We start from the raw sequence: 27,189 nt of genomic DNA on the forward strand, positions 1-27,189 counted from the left end.
CTGCAGAGGAAAGAAGCCGCCACTCAGCAGTTGCTGGTGCAACTTCTTCAGTCTTGGGCAGCCTTCCTCTCCCTGGTGCTCTCCAGTGGTGTTTGGACTACGACCATTTATATTTACATTATTACATTTATATTCTGCCTTTTTTCCCCTCAAGGAACCCAAGATGGCATACATAATCCCCCTTCTCTCCATTTTATCCTCACAGCAACCACTGCATGATGTAAGTTGGGCTGAGAGTCTGTGGGCTTGTCTATACGGCTTGTTTACCTGGACCTAAATACGCATATTCGTGTTTCAGGACACATGTCGCAGCCATCCGTTCGCCGTAGCGCCGAGTTTTTAATGCAATAATGCACATCTTCGCATTCGCGATTTACTGCAACTTTTAGATCACGTCCGAGTTTGCACCGTGTTATGGCTATGTGTCTTTGGGGGAGTTAAATTGCATTTTGACATGTGGGCAGAACTTTGAGGGTAGGACAATGTGATTGGATGATTTCCCACCTATCGTCTGCCTCGTTCCTTCGTGTGCCATTTTTAGTTTGAATTCGGATTCTGCTGCCTCGTTCCTTCCCCCTCCCTCGCTCCCAGTTTGTCTGTTTATGAATCTGGGAAGCTCTGCATATAAAATTTATAGCTTTTATCGTCTCTCCTCCCTAGCATCGTACCATCGTATATATGCGCATGTGCACATTTCTAACTGCACTACAAAAAAAATTCAGGAAATAAATAGTTGTTGCTGCTGCAGTGTGAAGCTCTTTAGCTAGATTCGAATCAATGAAAATTCAGGTTTATATTTAATGAGGAGCAATCCCATTGTCGTATAGATGGGGGCTGTGACTGCCACGAAGTCACCCAGTGAGCTTTGGTGGCTAAGTGGGGCCTAGAACCTGGATCTCCTGACTCCCAGTCCAACACTCTAGCCACTACACCACACTGGCTCTCTTTGAAGTTTGTAAAGGGTATGATCTTTACCATACAGTGGTTAGGGATATACAGTTACTGCATCAAGAACAGCTTACTGTGGTGATACTGCTTAAAGACCATGAGCCAGGGATGGAAGAACCAGGGATACTCAAGCTCACCAAAATTCTCCGAACTACACTTCAAAGCTCATTTCACTTACATTTTCGTTTGCAAACTGTGTTTTTCTTCTTCATTTTTCGGTTTGTTCAAACGGAAGTGGGCATTTTGATTGGGAAATATGCATTCCTGTGTGCATTTTTAAAAGTGCACATTTAAAAAATCTGAACATGAGTTCAGGAATTTGCAAACATCTTTTGAGAACGTGCACTCTAGTATTGTTTGGGGTGCAAACGGGGCACTTTGATTTATGAACTGAGCTGAAATTCTCATTCCTCTTTACCATGGGCACAACCACACAGAGAAATGTCCTACAGTGTCCTCTGGTGGCGCTGATTTGCAACTGCAGGCACAGAGAAAAAAGCTACTAGAAGTAAACTGTGAGCAGGGTGGTGGCGGTGGTGGTGGTATGGTTCATCACCATGCCCTCCTTTTGCTTTTGGAAGTGAATCCACAGTCCCCTTTTCAATATGATTAGGGCAGTTCTGTCTGAGAATGACCACCATTGTACCTAGTTTAGACCTTAGGTTTGGTGGGCCATTAAGGATTGCTGACTCTGTAGATAAGATATGCAGCATCTTTACACCAGGCAACTTTACTGGGGCTTCTGCTTTTGGATTCCTTGTGAGATTAGATTGGGTCCTTTCCATGTGTTTTTTCCCCTTCTTTTTTCCTTGGCAAATCTATATGTTTCGTTATAAAGCCACTAGGTGGCACCATTTATTTATTTATTTATTTATTTATTACATTTCTATACCGCCCAATAGCCGGAGCTCTCTGGGCGGTTCACTGTTGCATTATTTGCAATAATCCACCATGATGTCAGTACACTATACAGTTAAAGTGGTTCATTGCGAGAGGGAAAAAAATGCTGGATTTTTGTCGTCATGAAAAACAGCGCGACAAGCTGGCAAACAGTGGGAGGTGCCCTGGAGATATCGACGTCAAGTATAGGACCTGCAAATTTCTGTGAGTGACCAATCATAAGCCCACGGATAAATGCCTCATGTAGAAATGGCCATCTTCAGTGGTATGAGCAAAGGCATCAGCAGTAACATATGCCAAAGAAGAGGACAGCCTATAGGGATGTGCAAATATTCCAGGCTTGTGTAATAAATGAGGGGAAGACTTGAGAACATTGTACAATAACGATTCTTTTTATTTTTAATTTTACCCGATTTTGGACTCGAGCGAATGTGAAAATTTCTATTCAATAGCAGCATATGTCAGGGAAGCAATACAGAAAAGGGTAATTTTGCAATGCATTTGTACTTTGTGGGTTTTCAGCGGTCCTCCTGTGCAGAAGTTGCTTTCATGGTCTCTCTTTTCTATTCTCTTCTTCAGCTCCAGACAGGATTCTTATTCCAACACACATCACTACAACACAGAAATATAACCATGTCATCCAACAGTTCTTTTATTATCATCATTGCATCATTGGAATAATAATAATAATAATAATAATAATAATAATAATAATAATAATAATACCAACAACACACAATCCATTTCATGCACGCCTTAAGTAAGGCATGGGCAAAGAAAGATTAGGTGTGTGGGACTTAAATTTGGTCCGGACCCACACACTACCTAAGGTTTCTGCCAACAAAATCTCCCATGTTTAATCATGTAATACTATGAAACATTTGAAGAGTAAGCATTACACTTTGAAATTGTTTGCCATGCAATAGGAATTTATATTTACCATTCAACACCTATTGTTGTTGTACGAAGTATCTTTACCCTGTGAGAAAAATACAAAATTAATAATTACTCTGCCGCACGTGTGACTTTTTTCAGTCAAATTTCTTTTCTCCCCAAGATCTCAGGTGGCTGCTTCACTACAAATTCAGTGACAACATGATCACAGCAACGCTCAAATGGGTTGCTGGATTCACACAACTATTAAGAATGTAAGGTTTGCCTTGCTGGTTCAGACCAAGATACACAGGCTGCATTTGGATGTAATGAGAAACAACGGTTTATTGTTACATGAACAAGTCCCAAACTCAGACACTTCTCACCACATAAATTTGACACTGTTTCCAAAAAATCTATTCATTTTCTCATCTCTTGTCAAAGGTTATGCAGTAAGTCCATAGAGTATCTGAGATGTGCATCTAATGCATTACCAGGTCAGGATCACATTGGTTCAAATTTGTGGCCATATTTTGAATTTCTGCAATTTCCATTTTCAGGAGATATATTAACACTGACAATGCAAGTTCAATTAGCACCTGCTGTCTCCAACATGAAAGGGTAAGACTGGAAAGAAATAGCAATCAGTCACCACATAGAGTTGCTTCTGCCTGCAAATTCAGTTCCATCTTTTCTTCCCTGAGTACAGCAGCCACCATGCCACTGCTTTTATCACAGCAGGCCATTGGCTGCATTTGGCCATCATAATAGCCTATGACGGATTAATAAGCTATGCACAGTAGCTTATTTTGAAACACACAAACAGGCTAATAAGCTACTGTATAGGGTGACCATAGGAAAAGGAGGACAGGGCTCCTGTGTCTTTAACAGTTGCATAGAAAAGGTAATTTCAGCAGGTGTCGTTTGTATGCATGCGGCACCTGGTGAAATTCCCTCTACATCACAACAGTTAAAGCTGCAGGGGCTAAATTAGAGTGACCAGATACAAAAGACAGCAGGGCTCCTGCAGCTTTAATTGCTGTAATGAAGAGGGAATTTCACCAGGTGCTGCATGCATACAAAGGACACCTGCTGAAATTACCTTTTCTACACAACTGTTAAAGAGGCAGGAGCCCTGTCCTCCTTTTCATATGGTCACCATGCTACTGTGTGTAATTTGACTCACACCCTGCTTCCTGACCTGCTGCAGTCCTCCTGTCTGAGCAGTGGTGCTGTTTCACCTCTAAAGCACTGGAAGTTTACAGCTGGGAGGCACCCAATCCAACATCAAAGCCCCACGCGCCTACTCACCAAGGAGCGGAAATCCTGAATGCACTAAAAAGGGGATGATGGCTATAAAACCTTGCAGGATCATGACAGCACATCACACAGCCTCTCCTAATGGGGAGGCATCCATTCCAACAACAAAACCCTGCACAATTATATCTGGAGGGGGGAGAATCCGGGGTTCACCAATGGAGTTTTGCTTCATATGCAGCCTCCCTACCTGATCCACCTTCGAAACCCTGTGCAATTATATCCAGGGGAAGGGAAAATCTGGGGTGCATCAAAAAGAGGGTGGCACAAATAAACTTTGGAAAATAAGCAAAAATAAAGTAAGCATCCAAAACTGTCCATTTCCCCCATAGCCTAAAGTGCACAATTGTGTCGGTACGAATTTGCGCAAATTTGCAATTGCATGAATTTGCACCCGCACAATTGTGCACTTTAGGCTATGGGAGAAATGTGCATGTTTGGCTGTTTTTGCTTATTTTCCAAGGGTTTATTTTGCCACCTCCTATTTGGTGCACCCAGGAGTTTCCCTCCACTGAGTGAAATTGTGCTGGATTTTGAAGGTGTATTGGGTGCCTCCCAACTAAGGGAGGCTACCTATGAAGTGTGGTCCCAATCCTGCAAACCTTCAAGGGATTATAGAGCGGTTTTTCTGAGGTGGCTCTTGGTTCCCTGGCCAACGACAGTTATATGCTCTAACTATGACTAAGTTCGGATCCAATCCCTTGTCTTTTTGGTTTGTAAGCCTAAGAGCAAAGCCTCTCTCTTATTCTTTTTACTGACATGAGTCACTTTAGGAGACTTTTTTTTTTTTTTACTGAAAAGCAAGATAAAAAGATAATAAAATAAAATGTAATAAAATAAAATGTTTGTTTGGCCTTAAGAGCCATTAGTTGCTTTGAGTGCCATGTTTCTTGGTAGAAAGGTGGGGTACAAATCAAATAAATAAATAACCTTGGATCATCTTAAAGAAAGGATCAGCAAATGGAAGTCCCTGGGGTCTGATCCCTAGGCTGCCAACGTATGGGCAAAATAAGTGAGAAGGAAATGGGTGACAGAACTTGCTTGGGAGGGCACTTTATAAGGTGGGCTTTGAAGTAGTGAGCCCTCCCCCAAACCCTTGCTTTTCAAATTGGCTGTCCGGGAAAACTAGTTGCCGACCAGGGACTTAGAAGGACAGAACCGAATTTGTATAAGAAGTTACATTCCAGGTAGCAAATCAGGACTAATCTCTATATAAATGAAGAGAAAGGAAACCTACCGGAATACAAGCATTACTGTTGCCTTGAGACTGTGATGAACTAGCCTAAAGAAAAGAAACAGAATGCAGGGGACACACACACATTAAAATAGCTCTTAAAAGTCAGCTGAATTTCAGAAATGTAATGCTTAAAATCTTCAGGGGCCATATGGAAGTGTTTTTGGCACTTCACTTACTAGAATTTAAAACAATCAAGAAGAAGAAGAAGAAGAAGAAGAAGAGGAGGAGGAGGAGGAGGAGGAGGAGGAGGAGGAGAAGGAGGAGGAGGAAAATAATTTAGGGCAAAATACATGAAGTTTCCCAGGACACCTTCCATTGAAATGAATGGGAGGTGGGCAATAGTTTGATTGGGATTGTAAAGAGGAACTTCCCAGCGGGTTGTGTCCTAGGTTGTCTTTTATGGACCTTTATGGATCATGTCTTCCAGCAGTGGAGGCTGGTGGCTCCGATTTCAGTGAGGCAGTGTATCTGCTCCAGGTTTGAGTTAGAACTCTAAAGGAGATTTCCAAGGTGCTTCGGAACTGACTGAAATCCAGAATGGATTCATCATGCCACTGACATCGGAATCACCAGCCTCCACAATCTTCCATTGAAATTGCCTGAAAATCTGTACATCATCTAACTTGAAAGAAACAGACAAGGAAAGAGTCCCAACCTGGCTGTTGTAAGAAGATGCTTGGCCCTGTGAAGAAACAAGAAATCAGTCACCACATAGAATTGCTACTGCACCCCAAATCCATTAATCTTCTATTTTCTGAATGGACAAAGGTTCAAAAAATGCTTCAAAATGTTTGATGTAGGCTGAGGTTCAAATAGAAATGTCCATGAGTACTACATTTGTATCCCACTTTTCTTTTATGAAGCTCAAGGTAGTATACATGGCTCTTGTCCCCCACCCAATCCAACAACGCTGTTAGTCTGAGACCCAGGGCATAGCCCATGGTCACCCAGTGGCCTTCTTGATAGAGCAAGTATTTGAACTGGATTTCTCAGGGCCAAATCCAAGGGCTTCTCTAAATGAGTTATTTACACCATGCTTGTGACTGGCCACTCACAGGAGTTTGTGGGTTGATTACATGATGCTGTCAACCTCAGCACGTCTTGTGCTTTGGAAGGATTTCCACAGCTTAATTTAAACTGGAAAAAAACTAGTAATAAAAAGACCCATTTTCTAACTTGAAAGAAACAGACAAGGAAAGAGTCCCAACCTGGCTGTTGTAAGAAGATGCTTGGCCCTGTGAAGAAACAAGAAATCAGTCACCACATAGAATTGCTACTGCTTCCAAAATCCGTTATTCTTCTCTGTTCTGAATGGGCAGCCTCGCTAAAGGTAAAGTCCACAGAAGACCTTAGATGTGGATCTATTGCCCCGCCAGGTCAAGTCCACAGTGGCTTGAACTGGTAGCCATGTTTTGAATTTAACCAGACATGGCAGGAAGGCACCTGTGTTTTATAGAATGGGATACTGCCATTTTGTAAGTGGGGCAGTGGGGCATGGTTCTGTGCAGAGAAGGGGTCCCACATCCTTCCTCCACCTGCACCTTCCTCTGAAAGCACCTTTCTACTTTTGCTTTTTTCCTAGCAGGACTTGGAGGATTGAGTTGGAAGAAGCAATTTGGGGTGGATGAAGTGTGGGCAGAGGAAAGGGTTGGGTTCAGTACTTCCTACCTGCCTGCCATTTTACACCTGTTTGGCACAACCTGTATTTTAGTCACTGCCACACCTAATTAGATCCCAAAACTAGATGTTTCTTAGGAATACATCTTAAAGTGAAGTGAAATAGGAAGCTTACCGGATTGCAGGGATTTGTGGATGTTGTTCCCTATTGAAAATAAAAGTTTATTCTCGTTATTGTTGGGGGAACGGGACTGGCATTTAACTTTTTAATGCAATATTTATTTCTGGAGACAGTTCTTAAAACCAGCATTGCGATGACCCCCATATCCACAATTGTTGCTAGAATGCCCCTGGAACTATAATTCCTGTTCATAACATTTACGAAATCTCTCTCATATATATATAAATATAATTTATTTCTTCATAATACTTACATACCACTTAATATTATACCATCTCTATGCCAGGGATAGGAACCTGGTACCTTTTAGATGTGTTGGATTGCAACTCCCATAAACCCAAGATAACATGGCTAGTGGTCAGAGATTATGGGAGTCGTAGTCCAACCTATATGGAGGGCTATCTACCTCTGCTTTAAATGATTTCCACGCAGTATCAAAAGATGTATTAAATACACCAATGAAATCACTATGTCAAACGGATGGAAATTGTGGCCACAGAGATGCTAATTTTGCTCCAGCCCAACTCGTGAACAAAAGATTGCCAGAGTTTTTCTATATGAGGCTCTTAATCTGCTGTATCTATTTTCGGTTTCATTGCAGAATTGAGATCTGAGCGCTACAGAGTTTTTCTTTTCCTGCCTCTCCGCTATGTCACCCCTAGGCGGTGCTGTGCTATAGCAGAATACACAATTACGCAAGTAGGAAAATACTGTTTCTTTCACTTTCAGAAATGCTATTTCATTTTCCTCAGCTCAACACCCTACCCCCCCCCCCGGAGAAAGTGCTGTTTAAAAACAGGAGCAAAAATTGAGGGGCACGACAATGTCTAAAGAACTCGTAAACAACTATGAGAAGGGAATGACGAGCACACAATAAATGCCTCATGTAGAAAACCACTCAGTGCTTGTCGACACAAGTCATTTATTGTGTGCTCTTCATCCCCTACCCACAGTTGTTTACGCCATTTCCACTTGTGTAATTGCACTACTCCACTATACCACAGTGCCACCTAAAGTTGATGTAGTGGAAAGCAGGAAAGGAAACATTCTTTGTATCTTGCTCGGATCTCATTTCTGCGACGAAACCAGAAGTAGGTACAGTGGATTAACAGTCTCAAGTAGAAAAGCTCACAGAGTCCCTTCCTGCTCCTTTTGTCTTTGCCTAGTATGTCGGAACCCGAGTGCGCTCTGGACAAGTGCAAAGGTTGTGGAGAAATGATGTAACATAGTTTCCACCCACCAGCCCTTCCCCAGTGGTGGTCATGTCCCCAGTGTGCCAGATGGGCTGAACAAGGGGGACAGGGGTGAGTTGAATCTTTACCATGAGAACCACACAGGGTTAAACTATATGCTACATTAAATATGTAGTAGGCAGATGGTCCTAACTTAGGGTGACCATATGAAAAGGAGGACAGGGCTCTTGTATCTTTAACAGTTGCACAGAAAAGGGAACTTCAGCAGGTGTCATTTGTATATATGGAGAACCTGGTGAAATTCCCTCTTCATCACAACAGTTAAAGCTGCAGGAGCTATACTAGAGTGACCAGATTTAAAAGAGGGCAGGGCACCTGCAGCTTTAACTGTTGTGGTGAAGAGGAAATTTCACCAGGTTCTCCGTATATACAAATGACACCTGCTGATGTTCCCTTTTCAATACAACTGTTAAAGATACAGGAGCCCTGTCTTCATTTTAGGTCACCCTACCTAACTTCCTTTTTTACTTTCAGGTAGGTATACAGGACCCTGATCCAGAGGTGCAAATTGAGGTTCCCCCTTCCTTTTATACCCAAACGTGATATATTTATTCCAAAAGAAAATAAAAAATGGACGACTGCCAAGTGCTAATAATTATTACTACATTTGTGGTACCTATCCCTTCTAGTATAGTTACTATTAGAAATAGCAAGAAATCTCAGACTCTCCCTCTGTGGTATATTTTAATATTGTTGCTCAGACAGCTCCTTCTGACCAGCTGTTCTACTCTCAGATAACAGAGACAAATTTCTAAATAAAATGTCAAATAAATCCACTTACCTGACCACAAGCGCTGCTACCACTTGAATAAGATCCACCCTGCTTTAAAAATAAGAAATGAAAATGTGCTATTAGTCTTAAAGGATGCTCTTGTATTCATGTCCTGCATCCTGCTTCTCATGGGCATCTGGTTGGCCACTGTGCAAACAGAATGCTGGATTAGATAGACCTTTGGCCAGATCCAGCAGGGCTCCTCTCATGTTCTTAACGTGATGCATTTTGTATACACGTTCCCACAAATTGTTGGATTCCCCCCCCCCCAGTTAATCCATAACAGTTTAACCTTCTTCGAATTTATAGAATTCACCTAAAAATAGTTGAAACACTAGGGACAGCCACAAATAAAATGTTTCAAAAACTCATTCGCATAGAAGGGAACCGGGATGCAATAAAAAGGGATTATTACTTGGCTCATCAAAAGTACAGATGCATTTTGTAGCCCAGAATCAGTTCTGGTCTGGACCGGATGTGATCATATTGCTTATCAATTAAATACCCCTTAATTATTTAAATAACTTCCAGCCACTTCCTTTATTTCCTTCCTCTTATGCTCCCCCTTCTATCTATCCATCCCTTTCTAACTTGATATAGGTTAACAGAAACAGCTGGTATTCATTTTGAGGTTCAAAAAATGCTTATAAAATGTTTGATGTAGGCTGAGGTTCAAATTGAAATGTCCATTAGTACTACATTTGTATCCCACTTTTCTTTTATGAAGCTCAAGATAGTATACATGGTTCTTGTCCCCCACCCAATCCAACAACGCTGTTAGTCTGAGACCCAGAGCACAGCCTATGGTCACCCAGTGACCTTCTTGATGGAGAAAGTATTTAAACTAGATTTCTCAGGGCCAAATCCAAGGGCTTCTCTAAATGACTGGCCTTGCTTGTGACTGGCCACTCACAGGAGTTTGTGGGTTGATTACATGATGCCGTCAACCTCAACACCTCTCGTACTTTGGAAGGATTTCCGCAGCTTAATTTGAACTGGAAATAAACTAGCAATAAAAAGACCCATTTTCTAACTTGAAAAAAACAGACAAGGAAAGAATCCCAACCTGGCTGTTGTAAGAAGATGCTTGGCCCTGTGAAGAAACAAGAAATCAGTCACCACATAGAATTGCTACTGCTCCCAAAATCCGTTAATCTTCTCTGTTCTGAATGGGCAGCCTCACTAAAGGTAAAGTCCACAGAAGACCTTAGATGTGGATCTATTGCCCCGCCAGGTCAAGTCCACAGTGGCTTGAACTGGCAGCCATGTTTTGAATTTAACCAGACATGATAGGAGGGTACCTGTGTTTTATAGAATGGGATGCTGCCATTTTATAAGTGGCCATGGTTCTGTGCAGAGAAGGGGTCCTACATCCTTCCTCCACCTGCACCTTCCTGTGAAAGCGCCTTTCTCCTTTTGCTTTTTTCCTAGCAGGACTTGGAGGACTGAGTTGGAAGAGGCAATTTGGGATGGATGCAGTGTGGGCAGAGGAAAGGGTTGGGTTCAGTACTTCCTACCTGCCTGCCATTTTACACCTGTTTGGCACAACCTGTATTTTAGTCATTGCCACATTGTGGCTGTATAAATGAAACATATAGAAGTCTAGATTAAAGGGGAATGGGAGGAGGGAAGTGTGTGTAAAGGGAGCATGTTGTGATCGTGGGGCAGAAGCATAAAGCTGAGGTGAATTTGTGGGATATTCCCTGGTACAGAAATGCTTCAATACACAGCCTTCCCTGGTATGGTGCCCTCCAGATGTATTGAGCTATAACTCCCATTGTCTGTGCTGTTTGGGGGATGATGAGAGTTGTATTTCAACACATCTGGATTCTGAGATGTTGACATATATGTCGAACACAGCTAGGGATATATGGACTGTATAAATGGTATGAAATTTCCAATATAGAATAAATTTATAGTAAAATTACAATAATATCAAGAATTTAAAAATGTAATAAGGGCAATAAGCTTCACTCCATTGTTTTCTTAAATTATTATTATTATTACTATTATTCATTTAGGGGAGGGAGGGAGATATATTATACTATATTATATTATAATGTTTGTGATATGTTGAATATATGAAAATCTTTAATAAAAATATTATTAAAAAAACACATCTGGAGGACACCAGGTTGGGAAAGGCTGCTCTGTTCACTACACATAGATATATTACCTGCGTGCCAGAGGAGCTGCCGGCCTGTGAGCCTGGAGCCTGGTCCTGTAAGGAAAAACATACATCAGCCTTTAGGGATGGTGTGTGGGAATGATTGTTAGGTGGTCGCCTTTGCTCAAATCCTGCCAACAGAATTGGGAACACAGGCTACCATGAGCTGGTCACCCATCCCAATTCTGCTTGCACAGGCACCCTACCAGATCTTCCTGGTCCCCCAAGCGTGGAAAAATTGGGACAGAGTAGCAGGGGGCGGCTCTCTGAAAGGTGTTTTCTAACAGTGGGTTCTTCTAAACGAGTGATTTATTACATGCTTGTGATTGGCCACTCACAAAAGTTTGTGAGTCTTTTGAATGACGCTGTGAACAACCAGGATGTCTCATATGGCATCCGTTGAAAATTCCATCATGAAAAGAACCACTTTTAAAGTGGTAACATCCAGGGGAAAAAGCAGGGTCTCCCCCCTCCCCTAGATTGCGCTGTCTCAATGGAACTGAACAGAGGGAAAGTATTCAATTCAGACCACGTGGTCACCCCTCACCATCTGTGTAAAAATCACGCCAAAAAGCAGGAATCATAAACACCCAGGGTAAGCAACGTGATTTCCCCTTAATGTAAAGATGCCCAATGTGAACTACATTGCTTTCCATTTGAGATCATGGGGACTGATCTGTGATGTTCAGTCAGTGTCCAACCGGCCTCTTCTGTGTTCCAAGAATTTGCCATCTGCTCTGATGCTCCCACTCATTATGTAAGCTTTCCCCCTTGGCTAAGATGGGTTGGCAGAGAGGGGAAATCAGAAACCACTCTGGGGTAGCAGGCAGGAAAGAGGGAGAGATAAACTGGGGCCCTTTGAGACTTCTGTTGAACACTGAACCCCCACTTCAGTGGTTTCAATGTTCAACTGGGGCCCTCAAGCACCCCCCAAATCATTTTAGAGGTGACACAAGCAGCTTTCTGCTTGTCCCTCAGCCATGCTATTGTTACTCAATAAGTTGTATTTTACTGGTGAAAGTAACTGACATTAGAATGATAAAAGTATAAATTCTTTTCTGCCGAAGGAGTTGCTATTCTGCAAGCTTGAAGCTGCCGTGAAGGAAAAATACTCTCTCTTGTTAGTAACTGAATTGCATTTATCATGTAGCTACTTCTCCTTAACTTGAGATACTCAATAGAGTGTTTTCTTTGGATAAAGATTCCAATGAGTGGGCTTGAGTGGGATGAAACATCTGATTAGACCAGGGGTTGGCAATCCACACACCCTTCCCAGGGCTGTTTTTGCAGAGACTCTACTACCACTGCCAACTTTGCTGCCATAGCCACAGCAAAAATCACAACCATTTTGCCAAGAAACAAGGCATCTAAGGGGCAGGGGCGTGTTTTTGGAAGTTTAGACTTCTAGGCCTAGGAGTGGGAAAACAAGAAGAACTGTACTCCTCAGAGCAGGATGCTGTAATGTGGGAGATGCCCACTCCATCTCATAGATGGTGCTCCCCACACTGATCCTGAGCTGCTGTTGAACTTGCAAAAGAGCAAGGGAATAACAAGTGAAGGGTGGTTTCATGATGGGTGCAATGTGAGCTGACTGAAATGTGCACTGAAGTGCATCAGGAGAGGGATAATGAGCTTTATCACACCAGCATTATACTGTGAATTGCATGCAAAGGACTCAGAAGTTTTCCACCTTATAATCTGCTTTGATTGTGAAGTACTCCCATGCATCCTGCCTTAATTGTGCAATAAAGCAAAAAGATTCACTGTATTCAGCCCCTACTTTTTGAGCGTATCTTCCGAGCCACCGCTGGGGCGCAGGAGCAGGATTTTAAAGAAATGCTTACATCTGCGTAAGCGTTAAAGATAAAGACACCAAAATTGGACAGTAATACATATTAGGGAGAGCTTTAAGCATACCAAATTTGAATTTAATTGGGTCATCTGTTGATTTTTTATGATTTTTTAAACTCACTTCCTGGTATGCAAAGGATCGCTGTTGCCCGGTAGCAAAAACAACAACCGCAAAAGCTTAGCACTACGGGGGAAGCAGGTATGTGGGATGAAGCTAAATATCAGGATATTAAAAGCAGCTTATGAAGATGTGCTCTCAACATAACATTCCTCCCCCCAAAAACCTTCCTGCCTCTCCTCTTCCACATATTTGCCAGTGGAACCCCTGATCCAGACATCGCCAACTCCATATATTCTCTTCCAAATATTGGTGTGGCTTCTGTTCTAAGAGCTCCATCAGATGAGCATTTTATTGTGTGCTCATTACTGGGCATTCACAGATTTTTGCAGGTCCCTCTCACGACGTCATCTGCCTCCCGCCCCTTATAGCCTTCTTCGCACCACAAAAAAACCCCAGTAAACCCAACTTATTTTTAAAGACGGGAGTTACTGCTATCTCCTGCTGTGTACAGGAGAAGCAGCACAATCAAAACAGCCCACTGAATGCCTGCCTTGCACATTGTTTACTTCCTCTTTCAAAAGAGGAAGCAATGAGGGACAAACACGGCAGGGGGAGAAACGACAGTAAGCAAACGCGATTTCCCCCCATGTGATGACACTCTAAGGGCGTTACTAGACGAGGCCTTAGCTCGCCTTCTGACCTGGTTTCCCTGCTGTGCATCCAGATGACGCACAGGAGAATCCAGCGGCAGGCCGCGCTGAGGCCTCCTCCAACGTGCCATAAGCGAATGCGCTTATGGCGCGCCTTTTCCCCAGCTCCGGCTTTTTGTGGCTCCTCGCTTACTTGCGAGGAGCCGCAAAAAGCCGCGGACCTGCCTGGCACAGCGCTCATACGAGCGCTGTGCCCATCAGCCCGGGGGGGGGAAGAGAAGGGAGGGCGAAGGATGGCAGGGTGGGTGGCAAGGGGGGAGGGGGGTGCGATCGCGTCGCGCGCCGCCCGAGCAAGCAGCCAAGCGGCGCTTGCCCGAGCAATGCCGCCCCATGCAAGGCATTGCCCGGGCAAGCGCCACTCGGCTGCTTGCTCGGGCGGCGCGCGGCGCAATCACACCCTGCCATCCTTCGCCCCCCCGTACAACCCCCCCCCCCCAAAAAAACACTCACCGTCTCCGGAGTCTTCGGGCCGCACCCGGCCCCTTTAAGCTAGGGTGACCATATGAAAAGGAGGACAGGGCTCCTGTATCTTTAACAGTAATGTAGAAAAGGGAATTTCAGCAGGTGTCAATTGAAGAGGGTGAAATTCTCTCTTCATCAACACAGTTAAAGCTGCAGAAGCCCTGCCCTCTTTTGTATCTGGCCACTCTACTATAGCTAGTGTAGCTTTAAGTGTTGTGATGAAGAGGGAATTTCACCCTCTTCAATTGACACCTGCTGAAATTCCCTTTTCTACTTTACTGTTAAAGATACAGGAGCCCTGTCCTCCTTTTCATATGGTCACCCTACTTTAAGCAAAAAAAAAAAAAAAAATGGCGGACACCGCAGGGATGCGACGTCCCTGCGCGTCCGACGTGTGGAAACCTGGGGGAGACGCGCTAACGGTAGCGCGCCTTGGCCCCGCCTCCCTGCTGTCGTAAGCCGGCAGGTCTAGCAAGGCCCTAAGGCACTGAAGTCAAACAGGACGTAAGTTGAAATCTAGGCTGACTTGCTTGCTATACTGCACATATGTTGTACCCATTTTTCAAATTATGACTATGCGGGGGAACTGAATGGTAGTTACCTGGATGGTAATGCGCACAGTTTCTGATGAACCACCTTGAGGTTTTGAGCCCTGGAGAGAAAGAATGGTGGGAGGTGGGGGGGTGTTAATTGCTTTTCTATAAAAGTATACACAAAATGACTTGCAAAAAGTAAAACCATCCAAATTGCAACCAAATATTATAAGTAAAGAAATCATCTAAAAATGTAAAGGCAAAGTAATTCAAATAAGTCCTGTCCAAATGACCCAGCTGTGGCTCTCTAGAATTACTCTATGACAGGGCTTTGTAATTATTTATACAAAGAATCACTGCTTGCAGCTGCCATAGAAAGGGAATGGTAAGATTATTATTATTATTATTAATAATAATAATAATAATAATAATAATAATAATTTTATTTCTAACCCGCCTCTCCATTCTGACTCACTTACACACGAAGGCCCTCTTGAATAAAGTGGTCTTTGCCTGCCGGCGGAAGGATAACAGAGAGGGGGCGAACCTAGTCTCTCTCAGCAGGGAGTTCCACAACTGGGGAGCAGCCACCGAGAAGGCCCTCTTTTGCATTGCCACCAAACACGCCTCTGAAGGCAGTGGGCTCAAAAGAAGGAGTTGCAATCCAACAACTTCTGGAGGGCTACATGTCCCCATCCCTGCACTAGACACTGGTTGTCCCGGTTACTACACTAAGTGGCATTAGTGAATTATATTAATAAATACGTTGGTTTTTAAGAGGCACAGCTGACTTAGTCACTGTGCCAGAGCAGGGCAGGCCGATGGAGCACAAACGTACAGCATCTGAAACGGTCCCTCATGATTTTCCAGCTTTGTCCTCTTGACCACTGAAAACCCATTCAACATGGTAGAAAAAGAAGCCCAGTGAAAAATGCTACTGGGCTGACCTCTCTGTGCCTGGATCCCATGATTCCAATGTCATGCGTGAAGGAAGGATGCACGAGGAATGGGAAAATCATGTCAGTGCCCCTGGGAAGTGCAGTGCTGATGCACTCTCCATCCCACATGATTTCTCTATTCCAAAAGCATGGATTCAGTGGAGGGGAATGGGCACTTACCCATTAAGGGCACAATCCTATGCATATCTAGACAGAAAAAAGCCCCACAACTCCCAGCATGTCCCAGCCAGCATGCCCTAGACTAAATATGCACAGGATTGCACACTTAAAGGAGTTCTTTTTTATCATGTTGTAAAATGTAGTCAGTTCTTTGATATTTGATATAAATTATTGGAAATATATATATACCTGTGTGCCAAAGGAGCTGCTACCTTGTGAGGTTGAAGACTGGCCCTGCTGTGGGAAAGGGGGGGAAAAGAAGAAAAAAATAGACATCAGCCATGCTATTATTAATCAATCTTTTGGACTGGTAGCATTTTTAGGAAGCAAACAACATTTGATAAAAAGCATGCTATGTCATGGAGAAAAAGTTAAATACAGATATTCATCATAAGAAAAGGCAATCTGAAATGGAAAGGTATACTTTAGAGGTTTTTTAAAAAATAGAACAGAGTGGAAAAGCAAAATAATGAATGATAATCTTAAGGTACTTCAAGGGAGGAAAGAGTGAGAGAGAGAGAGAGAGAGAGATCCAACCTTGAAAGAAATGATGCCACCTAGAAACACCTCTCCCAGCCCTTGTGGAAACTACCTCAGCCTTTACCTCTTCACCATTGGGCCACCAACATCAGAGAGGGGGAAAGGGGGACATATCAGTTGGAGAACCTTGGGTGTGCTGGGAAAGCCTACAAGTCCCCAGTCACATCCCAGAACAGCGGGAGAACTATGCCAGTTTGCTTCTCTCCCATTGATGGCAACAGGAAAGAAATCATGAATGAAAGGCAGGCAGGCAGGCAGGCAGGCAGGCAGGCAGGCAGGCAGGCAGGCAGGAAGAAAGAAAGAAAGAAAGAAAGAAAGAAAGAAAACAAAAAAATCCGCTCATTCCTGTCTTCAAGGGCTTTGGATTTATTTATTTATTTATTTATTTATTTATTTATTACATTTTTATACCGCCCAATAGCCGAAGCTCTCTGGGCGGTTCACAAAAATTAAAACCACAGTAAAACACCCAACAGGTTAAAACACAATTACGAAATACAGTATAAAAAGCGCAACCAGGATAAAACCACACAGCAAAGTTGATTATAAGATTAAAATACAGAGTTAAAACAGTAAAATTTAAATTTAAGTTAAAATTAAGTGTTAAAATACTGAGTGAATAAAAAGGTCTTCAGCTGGCGATGAAAGCAGTACAGTGTAGGCGCCAGGCGGACCTCTCTGGGGAGCTCGTTCCACAACCGGGGTGCCACAGCGGAGAAAGCCCTCCTCCTAGTAGCCACCTGCCTCACTTCCTTTGGCAGGGGCTCACGGAGAAGGGCCCCTGTAGATGATCTTAAGGTACGGGTAGGTACATATGGGAGGAGGCGTTCCTTCAGATAACCTGGCCCCAAACCGTTTAGGGCTTTAAATGTCAATACCAGCACTTTGAATTGGGCCCGGACCTGGACTGGCAGCCAATGAAGTTGTAAAAGGACTGGTGTGATGTGATCTCGCCGGCCAGTCCCTGTTAGTAAACGGGCTGCCCTATTTTGTACCAGCTGAAGCTTCCGGACCGTTTTCAAAGGCAGCCCCACGTATAACGCATTGCAGTAATCCAAGCGAGAGGTTATCAGAGCATGGATAACTGTAGCTAGGCTATCTCTGTCCAGATAAGGGCATAGTTGGTATATCAACCTAAGCTGATAAAAGGTGCTCTTTGCCACTGAGTTCACCTGTGCCTCAAGTGACAGTTCTGGATCCAAGAGCACCCCCAAACTACGGACTCGATCCTTTAGGGAGAGTGCAACCCCGTCCAGGACAGGGCAAACATCACCTCGCTGGACAGATGAACCACCCGCTAACAGTACCTCCGTCTTGTCTGGATTGAGTCTCAGTTTGTTAGCCCTCATCCAGTCCATTACCATGGACCTGTAAGGGGAATCATTGTTAACCAATTTTGTTCTCCAGACTTCCCTCATTTGTCATTCCCTTTGAGGCACTCCTCAGCAGGAAAAGAGCCATTCTTAGGAGCTATGAGGAGGCCAGCCTGAATCTCGCATCCACACAGTGCATGGCTGTATAAGGGACAATTACAAACCCACTTCAGTGGTTACTAAAAAAAGATCACTTTGAAAACAGTGACACAGGGATGCTTACCTGGTTGCAAATTCGGATGTTATAGGAAGGTGAACTCTGTAAAGGAGAATGAGTAGCACTTACTTGTTTGAGAAACTGGTTATTTGAATACAACTTTTCTCCTGAGACATGAAAATTAATATAGCTTTTCTACATAAGGCTGTTAATTGGCTGTTAATTTGCTATATCTTCTTTCAGTTTCATTGCAGAGTTGAGTTTAGAGCACTACATGAAGAGCATGTCCTTTATTGCTTTTCCATTACATAACCTCTAGGTGGTACTGTTGTATGGCTCGAATACACAAGTGAAAATAGTGTTTCCTTTTACAATTAAATACTGCATTTTCCCTGCTCTAAAAAAAAAACTTGCAGAAAGTCTTTAGACACAGAATCAAAACTGGAGGGCCATGATGTCCTCTAAAGAACCTGTAAACAACTGTGAGTAGGGAATGACCAGGGCACAATAAATGCCTCATGTAGAAAAGCCCTAATGGTATTTATAGCATTGTTGGGATCCTGCCATTGGAAGAGCTTGGCTTGGTGGACAACAGGGTATTAAACTTGAATTCAAGATCAGCAACCAAATCCTGTTCAGCCATGGAATTAACACATAGCATGGGGAAGTGAGCTTCAGTTCCTTGGGTCGTAATCCAATTAATATCTCCTGCTGATGGAACAGTATGAGGACGGGGCAATTCCTTCTCCCCCTGCAGACTCCTATGCACCCTCAAAATCTGCTCCAGAGCATTGGGGGAACCTCTGGAGAAGTTTTTTTTTTTTTTAGAGTGCACGAGGCTGCAAAGGCTGGGGGAAGGAGAGATGGAGCAAATCACTGTACAAGCAGACGTCTGCCTGCACAACATTGGATTTCGCCCCTTATCTTTAAAACAACAAGCTGTTTCAGGCCATTTACACTTCTGCAAATTAAACAAGTGCTGTATATATGATCATAAACTCAGCTCCCTACAAAAGGAACAGGAAATGGGCTATACAATTATCAGGAGGATCAGCAAACACTCCAAAACAGGGGCCTCCTGATCCGTGCACTGATGGTGGCCACAGCATGGAGGAAGAAAGGGCAGTATTGTTTTAGCATGTCTCAGCATGGCTGCATCCACCCACCCACCAACCTACCCAGACAGCCCCTTGGTTCCTTCTGCCCTACCCTGGCTATAAATGCTTCTAGACAGACCTAGGACTTGGCCTGTCTAACTTCTTAGTCTGTGGAAATTCGAGAAGTAGAACATGAGGGCAATAGAACACTCTCATGTTCTCCAGCCGCTGGTATGCAGACTGGCATACTGCTTCTGTAGTGAGTTTGTTTGTTAGCGAGCAGAAATATGGACTTCACACAGTTCCAAGTGCTGCTAGTAGACCTGTGTAATTTGGCACAGTCAGGTGATTTTAGCTGGCTTTGGCTGAGGTAGACGTTGTGTGAAGAAGTCCTTCCTTACACCTGTCCTGAAGATCACCCCATTCTGTTTCACTGAATGGCCCTCATTTATCAAGCTTCATCAAAAACTTTCCCAGGAAGGCTTAAACAGCATAGGGAAAAATAATAATAATAATAATAATAATAATAATAATAATAATAATAAAAAAAAAACAACAAAATATAGATAAAAAGGGAGGGAAAAGATCACTGACCTTATCACAAGCTGGGATGCCTTTTCCACTCTGTTAGGAAAATCAAGAAATCAGGCAACTGGTTATTTATTTTATCAATGGGTCTGTTTCAAGGTAATAATCCACAACAACAACAACAACCCACCACAATGCTCCGCCCACTCAATTCCCTATCTCTCCTATTCCTCATATTTATTAATGGATATAAGAAGGAACCTCCAGTTCTATTTCAACCCAGCCACCCATCACTTCCCCTAGTGTATTGATGAGGGTTCTACTCTAAGATAATGTCATTAAATAGAAAAGAAGTCTATATTCTGGTCTGTCTCACTATACAGCACATACCCGAGAAACACTATTTTTCACATTTCAAATTTGCAGTGTAACTGAATGATAGTTACCTGAACAGTGATACGGACGCTTTCTGATGAACCACTTTGAGGTTTTTTACCCTGGAGAGAAAGAATTGTTGTTAGTTGCTTTTATTCCCAGAGTGACTTACCAGAAGTAAAACCATCAAAATTACAAATACTTAAAGAAACCTTCAAAGTAATGTAATTCAAACTGAATCTAGTTCAAACCACACAACTGTGTCTCTCTAGAATTATCCTATGAAATGGCTTTGCAACTGGGTATACAAGCAGTTACTGTCTGCCAGTTAGGGTGACAATAAGGAGTATTACATATTCCATGTAACATGGATACATACCAGATAACCATTGTTGTTGTTATTATGGGAAGTGGGATTTGTGGTTATATTAATAAATACAACAAAGAGTCTTCTGACTTCTTAAAGACTGACAAATTTATTATGTTCTAAACGTTTGTGGATACATGTAGTGTTATCCTAAATTGGCAGAAGTATATACACATGGTTGCGGGAGAATTGTGTGGGCCGCACTTAATTGGGTCCAGTTGGCAAAGGGACGAGAACAAACAGACACGCAGGCATAGTTGGGATAATAAATTGGCCACAACTTTATTGACACACTTGAATAGGCTTGGCGGTGGCATAGGGCATGGATCCTGTAATTGGCCAGCCCACCTGCTGACTGATTCCCCTTCTTGGTTCACATGCCAGGGGCACTGGTGGTGGACGGAAGAGCCAGGGGCATACCACGGCACAGACTGCTAATGTGAACCCCTTTCCACCACCCTGGATGTGGCCAGCTCGCAGCCCTCATGCTGGTCTTTTTGCAACGTCCCCCAAATCCCTTACAGGAATCCTCACTGTGGGGGAGCAGGGGAGCCCAATCTCGCTCCCTCACACCAATGGATCCAGCCCCAATGCCTATCATGCCTACTTAAGTTGTGACAAATGTTATAAAATGAAGCATCCACAAAGAATTTATTGTTAGTCCAGATCAACTTATTTACAATGGGATTAATCTTGCAATGGGGACAGCAAAAACCCTGCACATTCTTTGCCAATTGGTATGCAGGTAAAATTCGTTCCCAGCAAGACATCTTACTACTGGGAGTGGATGGGTAGTTAAGTCAGTAACTGCAATCCTGGAGCTGTACTGGAGGTCTGCCTTTAGGAGCCTCAGGTTGAACTGGAGTCAGAACAAAGGAGAGACCTTGCTCTCCTGGGTCCGCCTCTTTGCCCCACCATATCAAAGCACTGATTGGCTCAGCAGTCCCCTCCTGGGAAGGAGATGATGCGGGTGGAGCTGTGAAGTCACTTTTCACCAGCCTTTCTCCCTTCACTGCCAGGCTGCTCGCTCCCACAATTCACCATTCCCCCTTAAGGAGGAACTCGGCTTGTAAACAGTGAAGTCAGAGGGAAATTGAATGCAAAAACTAGAGACTGTGTCAATTACATTAAAGGTTAAATGCATGTAAAATTGTTGCTGTGACTGTTTACAAAGTAGTGTTGGTCATAACATAAACACCTCAGCATTGGTAATGGACGAAGAAAGACTTCTTACCTGCGAGTAGATGATTCCACCATACTTGGAATTTGCAATTGCCTGAAAGAAAATAGAAAACAATTTAATTTGGCAATTGTACAGATATAGAAAATGGGAGGAATCTATAAGCAATAAACCAGGGGCTGCTCTTTAGCTTGATCACCTATAGTAGAGGTTTTCAAACTCTGTTCCAGGGAGCCTTGATGCTCCTCAGAAGCTTTTTAAAGGTTCCTCAATAAGATCAGTAATGGCAGGCAAGCTTCCCTCAAAGTTGGGATCTATGAGAAATTCGATTTCCGTGTTCGAACTGAACACGGACTCGGAGACAATCTGCGATCGAAGTCCATATGTTTCCGAGCTTGCATTGTAATTTGCAGATCCAAAAAAATGCATTCAACAGCATGCATACATTTGACAAACGTGCACAAATACGTTTTAATCAACAGGAGAAGAATGCGTACATTTCAAATATGCGCACAATAAATGCATGCATTTGGAAAAATATGTCCCAAAAATACGCATGGCTTTTCATGTGAAAAAAACAAATCAAAGCTCACAATCTGATACAGACTCGAGTCAGAACGAGCTTTGAGATGGAATTCGGACAACTTCAGCAAGCCTGAGTTTTGCTAATTCGCACACATCCCTACTGGAAAGACAGTTTTCCTACCTCTGCCCATTCTTCCCTCAAATGTACAACCAGAGGGGTGCGTTGGATGTTCTCTAGAGTGTGCTTTCAGTTCATGCAGAAAAACAGTCTTGTGCAGTAATCTGCAAGAATACCATGAACCTAGAACACTTCCCCCAGACTGTGCTACAACAGATAGATGTTCCTCAGCAGACATGTCTATGTGGAAAAAGTTCCTTCAAGCTAGGAAGTTTGTGAACTACTGTTCTATAGAAGGGATGGAGAACTTCTACCCCACCAATGCTATTGGACTACAATTCCCATTATCCCTGACAACTGGCCATGCTGGTTAGGACTGATAGGAGTTGGAGATAAAGGCTCAGTTCAGACAACACATTTCTTAACGGTGGTTTTAGAATGCCATGGTGGAGTTTTTACACCCCCGTTGAGAAATGTGATGTCTGGCACAAAATACTCCACGCTGAATATCCACACTGTGCAGAGAAGAGTTCCTGCACAACCATTGTGTTGTGTGGAGGGCTCTGTAGAGTTTTCTGTTGCGCTGAGTTGACTTTTCCCACTGGCTACAGAGTTCTCTGGCAAGAGAGGTGAAAGGAGTGAGTGCTGCTCTAGCTGGGATTGGGGTGTTGTTTTTTTACAGCAATGGCTGATGGGATACCATTGGGAGGACTGGGGGAGGAGAGAGGGTGGAGGAACTGTCAATCAAACATCATGATGGATTTTACTCAACTCCATGGTAGCCCACAGTCACACAACGGTGGACTTATAACATGTTGTGTGGGGAGTACCCTTAAAAACTCAATCATTCAGTGGAATTTTCACACTGCATTGACTAACGTGTTGCCTGAACTGAGCCAAATAAAACCAGGAGAGTCAGAAGTTCTCTACCCTTGGAAACTACTCATAATACAGAAATATTTATATGCGGCCTGTTGAATTTTCAAGATAAAGCTAAGTTTATATAGTAGATTTCAACTGATGAAAAGCTGTGGACAATGCATAGATTGGGGTGACTAGGTAGGCCTAGAATTTGTCCTCATACTAATAAGACAGATTAAGACTATTAAAGGAGGCATTGTACTTACCGATGAAGAAGAGACTCGCTGTTGGTAAAGGGAAAAACAAACACAAATATATTATTAGCTTGCAAAAGGGCTCCTTACATGGATGAAAAACAAACACAGAAAATGTTACCTCATTGTAGGTTCTTTTTTATTCTTATCCCCTTTCTAAAGGCCTGATCCCAAGAGCAGTTAAGCAAACTTAGAGTTCGTAATGAATTATTTACATTGCGATCCTATACATGACTTCTCAAAAGAAAAGCCAGCTGAGTTCAGTGGGGCTTTCTCCCTGGTAAGTGTGTATAAGAATGCAGCCTTTCATGACCAAAGATTATAATATCTTTAAAAGTGCAGGCCAAACTATAGAAGCTTTAGAAGATTAACCGTAACACAGAATTGCAAATGTGGGACATTATCAGTGGCTATGCCAGGACATCACCCGAATTATTTTATGCTAATGTCACACAGGCAGAGATATTCATACATATCTTTAGCAATGAACACATCAATAGAGTAAATTTCAACTTCTTGAAGAACATCAAGTATCTAACTGTTGTCCAATCTTTGAGCAACTTTTAATCAATGACACTTATGGGACACCACAGGTGAAACTAGATGTGATAGTGGCAGGCTCATTTGTTTAAACCTGGGTTTGCCTCAGTTTTGTATAAAGCAGGGGGTGTTGTCATATATATATTTTGCAGTAACATTGCAAAAAAACTACATGTTACACTGTATAAAACCAAGAAACAGTGCACTTGATTGGTGGTAATTGGTGTCTATCTGTTTTTTCAGGTGATAATGCGCTTCCAAACCCCACCCCACAAAAAAACCCAGAATTGATTTTCAGGATACCTTTCTTCACAGCCTTTGTTATGTATGACAATAAAGGAAATCCTGTTTCAAAAAAATGAATTTTCCTGAAATACTCCACTAATTAGTCTACTGTACAGTGTTACTTTTTCTTCCAGGGCGATATTGCAGATTTTTAAGAAAAGAAAGAAAAGAAAACCCAGACCTCTATTGTATATCCCTTACTCATTTTCCCCTACTGAGCTACCTCCATTTTTTGAGCTGCCACAAGTAATATAGGAAGATCCTCATGTAAGATTTGCTTGCTACTTTCATCAGCAAAAACTGAAGGGTTTGTAAAGGATTAGGGTTAACCAATTGTTGAGTTATTTCTGAGATGTAACTCAACACCAGAATCCATTTTTTTTTTTTTTTTTTTTTTTTTGTATGACACTACAAGGCCATCACATGTGAAACAAAGAGCTTCTGCTCAATTTTTTTTTATTGATGTAATTTATTTTGCCTGGTGTTAAATATCATCTACAAATTGGCTTTGAACATGTTTCTTTCATTGCTGTAGAAATGATCTCATGGGAAATGATCTTACATATACTTAGGGATTATAATCGCAAAAGGTTTAAAACAGTTGCAAAAAAAAGAATTTTGACCCAACCATTACGCAATTTAAAGCAGACATTAAAGAGTGGAAAGAATTAAATCTCTCCTAGTTTGGCAGGATGGCGCCTGTTAACATGATATCACTCCTATGGCTCTCCTTTTTATTTCAAAATGTGCCAATTGTGATGCCACCAGTCGGATGTGCAGATCAGCAAAACTTGAGCTCTTTGACATTCTCCAGATTCCACCTCAAACTTATTCTGATTTGTGTCCATATCAGATTATAAGGCATTGTTGTTTTTTGTTTTCATATGCAAATTTGTGCATAATCTCATGTGCATTTCTCCAAATGCATGCATTAGTTGTGCGCTTTTTTTTAAAAAAAAATGCACACATTTTTCTTCCATTGATTAAAGTGTGTTTGGGTGCATTTTTGAAAAGTGCAATTATTTTCATGCACACTTTACAAATGTACTTATTTTTTAAATGTTTTGTTGTTCCATGAATCACTTCAATAGCTCAGAAATGTACAGACTTCGGCTGCAGATTCAGGTCCATGATCTGTTCCAGGAGCTGCAAACTGGGTCAATTCTGGTCCAAAATGGACCGAAACTAATTTCTTGTACATCCCTAATCACCAGCTCAACTTCAAAAATGGTGGTGTCTAATTTTGGGGAGCAAAAGGACCATGCTAACACTCCCCCCTACCTGAAGTTTATTGCCCTGCAGTCTGCCCCCATCTCCGGGTGCTTTCTTCCTCAGCTAAGATCTGATACCAAAAGTGGGGGAAGTGGCTGGGAGAAAAGCATTTGGGGGAGGAGAGGCCAAGGGAGGCAAGTGGCGGTGGGGGGGGAGGGTTCAGAACCCTTTCCCCACACACCCCTTTCCCCTGAAAATTAAACACAGGCCCCATGTTTTGATTAAGCTCAGGTCTGTTCCAAACAAACTGGCCTGTTTCTATCAGATGTAGCTTGACCCTAACTTTCACTGGGTGAGGCAGTCCAAAATGTGGCAGAGAAAAGGTCCTTACCTCAGGTGGGAAGGGTTGGCTCTCTGGATAGGACACCACCTGTAACAAGAAAACAATAATACTATTATTCTCCAATGGAATGGTGGTAGTTTTGCCTACTTTCTGGATAAAGAAAAGTCTTCAAAATCCTTAGAAAGGGTGGAAGATACATGGTATTGGAAAGTCTATACTCATATATTAATTCTATACTAATGAATGGAATACAGTCAGAAAATTCAGGAAATAATCTCCCTGCCTCCACCATTACCCTAATTTTAACTACCTTTCAACATCTGTCAATTAGGGGGGAAATTAATGAGGACTGAAAAAGAGGGAAAATGAGACTTTCTAAACAGGAGTTTTGTTGTGCTTTATGTTAATTGTCTTTGCTACAAATATCTAACCTTGTTGACCTTAAGGAAAAATAAAACCTCAAGGAACTGTTGTGTCATCAGCATTTACTAATTATCCATTAGGCTTCATTGACAAGTAAGAAGCAAAATGGCCAGATATTGACCTGGTTTGCACCTGGTGGCTTGTTTAAGCTGCATTGCATGCTGGATGCAATTTGAATAATCACCACCCGGTTTGTTCTCTTGTCCAAACCCAGGCAACATGGCTTGTTTGAGGGTTAAACAGCCTTCAAATAACCCATGGGCTGTTGGTCAAATCGTGCCTGGCATGCAAGATGATGATTAAAGATGGATGCTGCTGTTCGGACCGGAAATGGTATCGGAAGTCGAAAGGCAAGAAAATAAGTCTGAGCGGGGCGGGGCGGGGAGAAAAGAGCGACTAATTGTTATACACGTTGGAAAAAGGGATGCCTTAAATTGACTTAAGGCGGACTAAATAACAGTGCCCAAAAGCCCGGAAAAGGCACTTTGAAAGTACACCTGTGTGTCTCGATGAGCTTCAGGGCGCACTCCAAATGCAAGCAAGCGCCTTCGCAACGACGTGTAGATTCCCTCTTAAACAAGCCACTTGTTTAAGCTGCAGTGATCATGCAAACCAGCCCATTATTTCACCAAAAATGTTCATAATTTAAGAGTTATGTGCATTTTCTAACTTAAAAATAAAGATTGTTATGAAGTAAGATAGAAACAAAAATGGCCCAAATCGTAAGCTGTGGCTCTTCTCACCAGAACGAAATGCACTGCAGTAACAGAAATGAATGCTAGTGCAATGGGAAGCTAGTGCTTGCTAGAGCAACCCCAGAAACTAGACCAAATTAGTGCTTCCTGAATGGAACAAATCAGCGGGATTCCCTTCTGAAAGCTCCACTGACGTCCCATTGTGGAACTGCTAGTTTTTTGTATGGATTCTGCAGCAGTGTTGGATACAGCCCTTTGTTTCCATGTGTGTGGGTAATGTTGAATTAGCCTTTTGCTAATCCTAAACATATCGAGC

At 42.7% G+C, this 27,189-nt stretch overlaps 1 protein-coding gene across 1 annotated transcript in view; it reads right to left on the reverse strand.

Moving 5' to 3' along the window:
* Positions 1–2,229: 2,229 nt before the first annotated feature.
* LOC134402571 (uncharacterized) overlaps positions 2,230–27,189 on the reverse strand; it is a 28,580-nt gene continuing 3,620 nt past the window's right edge. The window contains exons 5-19 of the mRNA XM_063132152.1: positions 25,804–25,842; positions 23,388–23,405; positions 21,672–21,713; positions 20,142–20,192; positions 19,762–19,791; positions 18,137–18,172; positions 16,190–16,237; positions 14,951–15,001; positions 11,275–11,319; positions 9,108–9,149; positions 7,068–7,097; positions 5,931–5,957; positions 5,276–5,320; positions 2,789–2,827; positions 2,230–2,460 (exon numbers count right to left, since the gene is read on the reverse strand). Coding sequence (XP_062988222.1) covers positions 2,792–2,827; positions 5,276–5,320; positions 5,931–5,957; positions 7,068–7,097; positions 9,108–9,149; positions 11,275–11,319; positions 14,951–15,001; positions 16,190–16,237; positions 18,137–18,172; positions 19,762–19,791; positions 20,142–20,192; positions 21,672–21,713; positions 23,388–23,405; positions 25,804–25,842 — 540 coding nt within the window. The 3' untranslated portion in view covers positions 2,230–2,460; positions 2,789–2,791. The remainder of the gene's footprint in view (positions 2,461–2,788; positions 2,828–5,275; positions 5,321–5,930; positions 5,958–7,067; positions 7,098–9,107; positions 9,150–11,274; positions 11,320–14,950; positions 15,002–16,189; positions 16,238–18,136; positions 18,173–19,761; positions 19,792–20,141; positions 20,193–21,671; positions 21,714–23,387; positions 23,406–25,803; positions 25,843–27,189) is intronic.

Source organism: Elgaria multicarinata, chromosome 1 (genome assembly GCF_023053635.1).
Source record: "Elgaria multicarinata webbii isolate HBS135686 ecotype San Diego chromosome 1, rElgMul1.1.pri, whole genome shotgun sequence".
Classification (NCBI taxonomy): domain Eukaryota; kingdom Metazoa; phylum Chordata; class Lepidosauria; order Squamata; family Anguidae; genus Elgaria; species Elgaria multicarinata.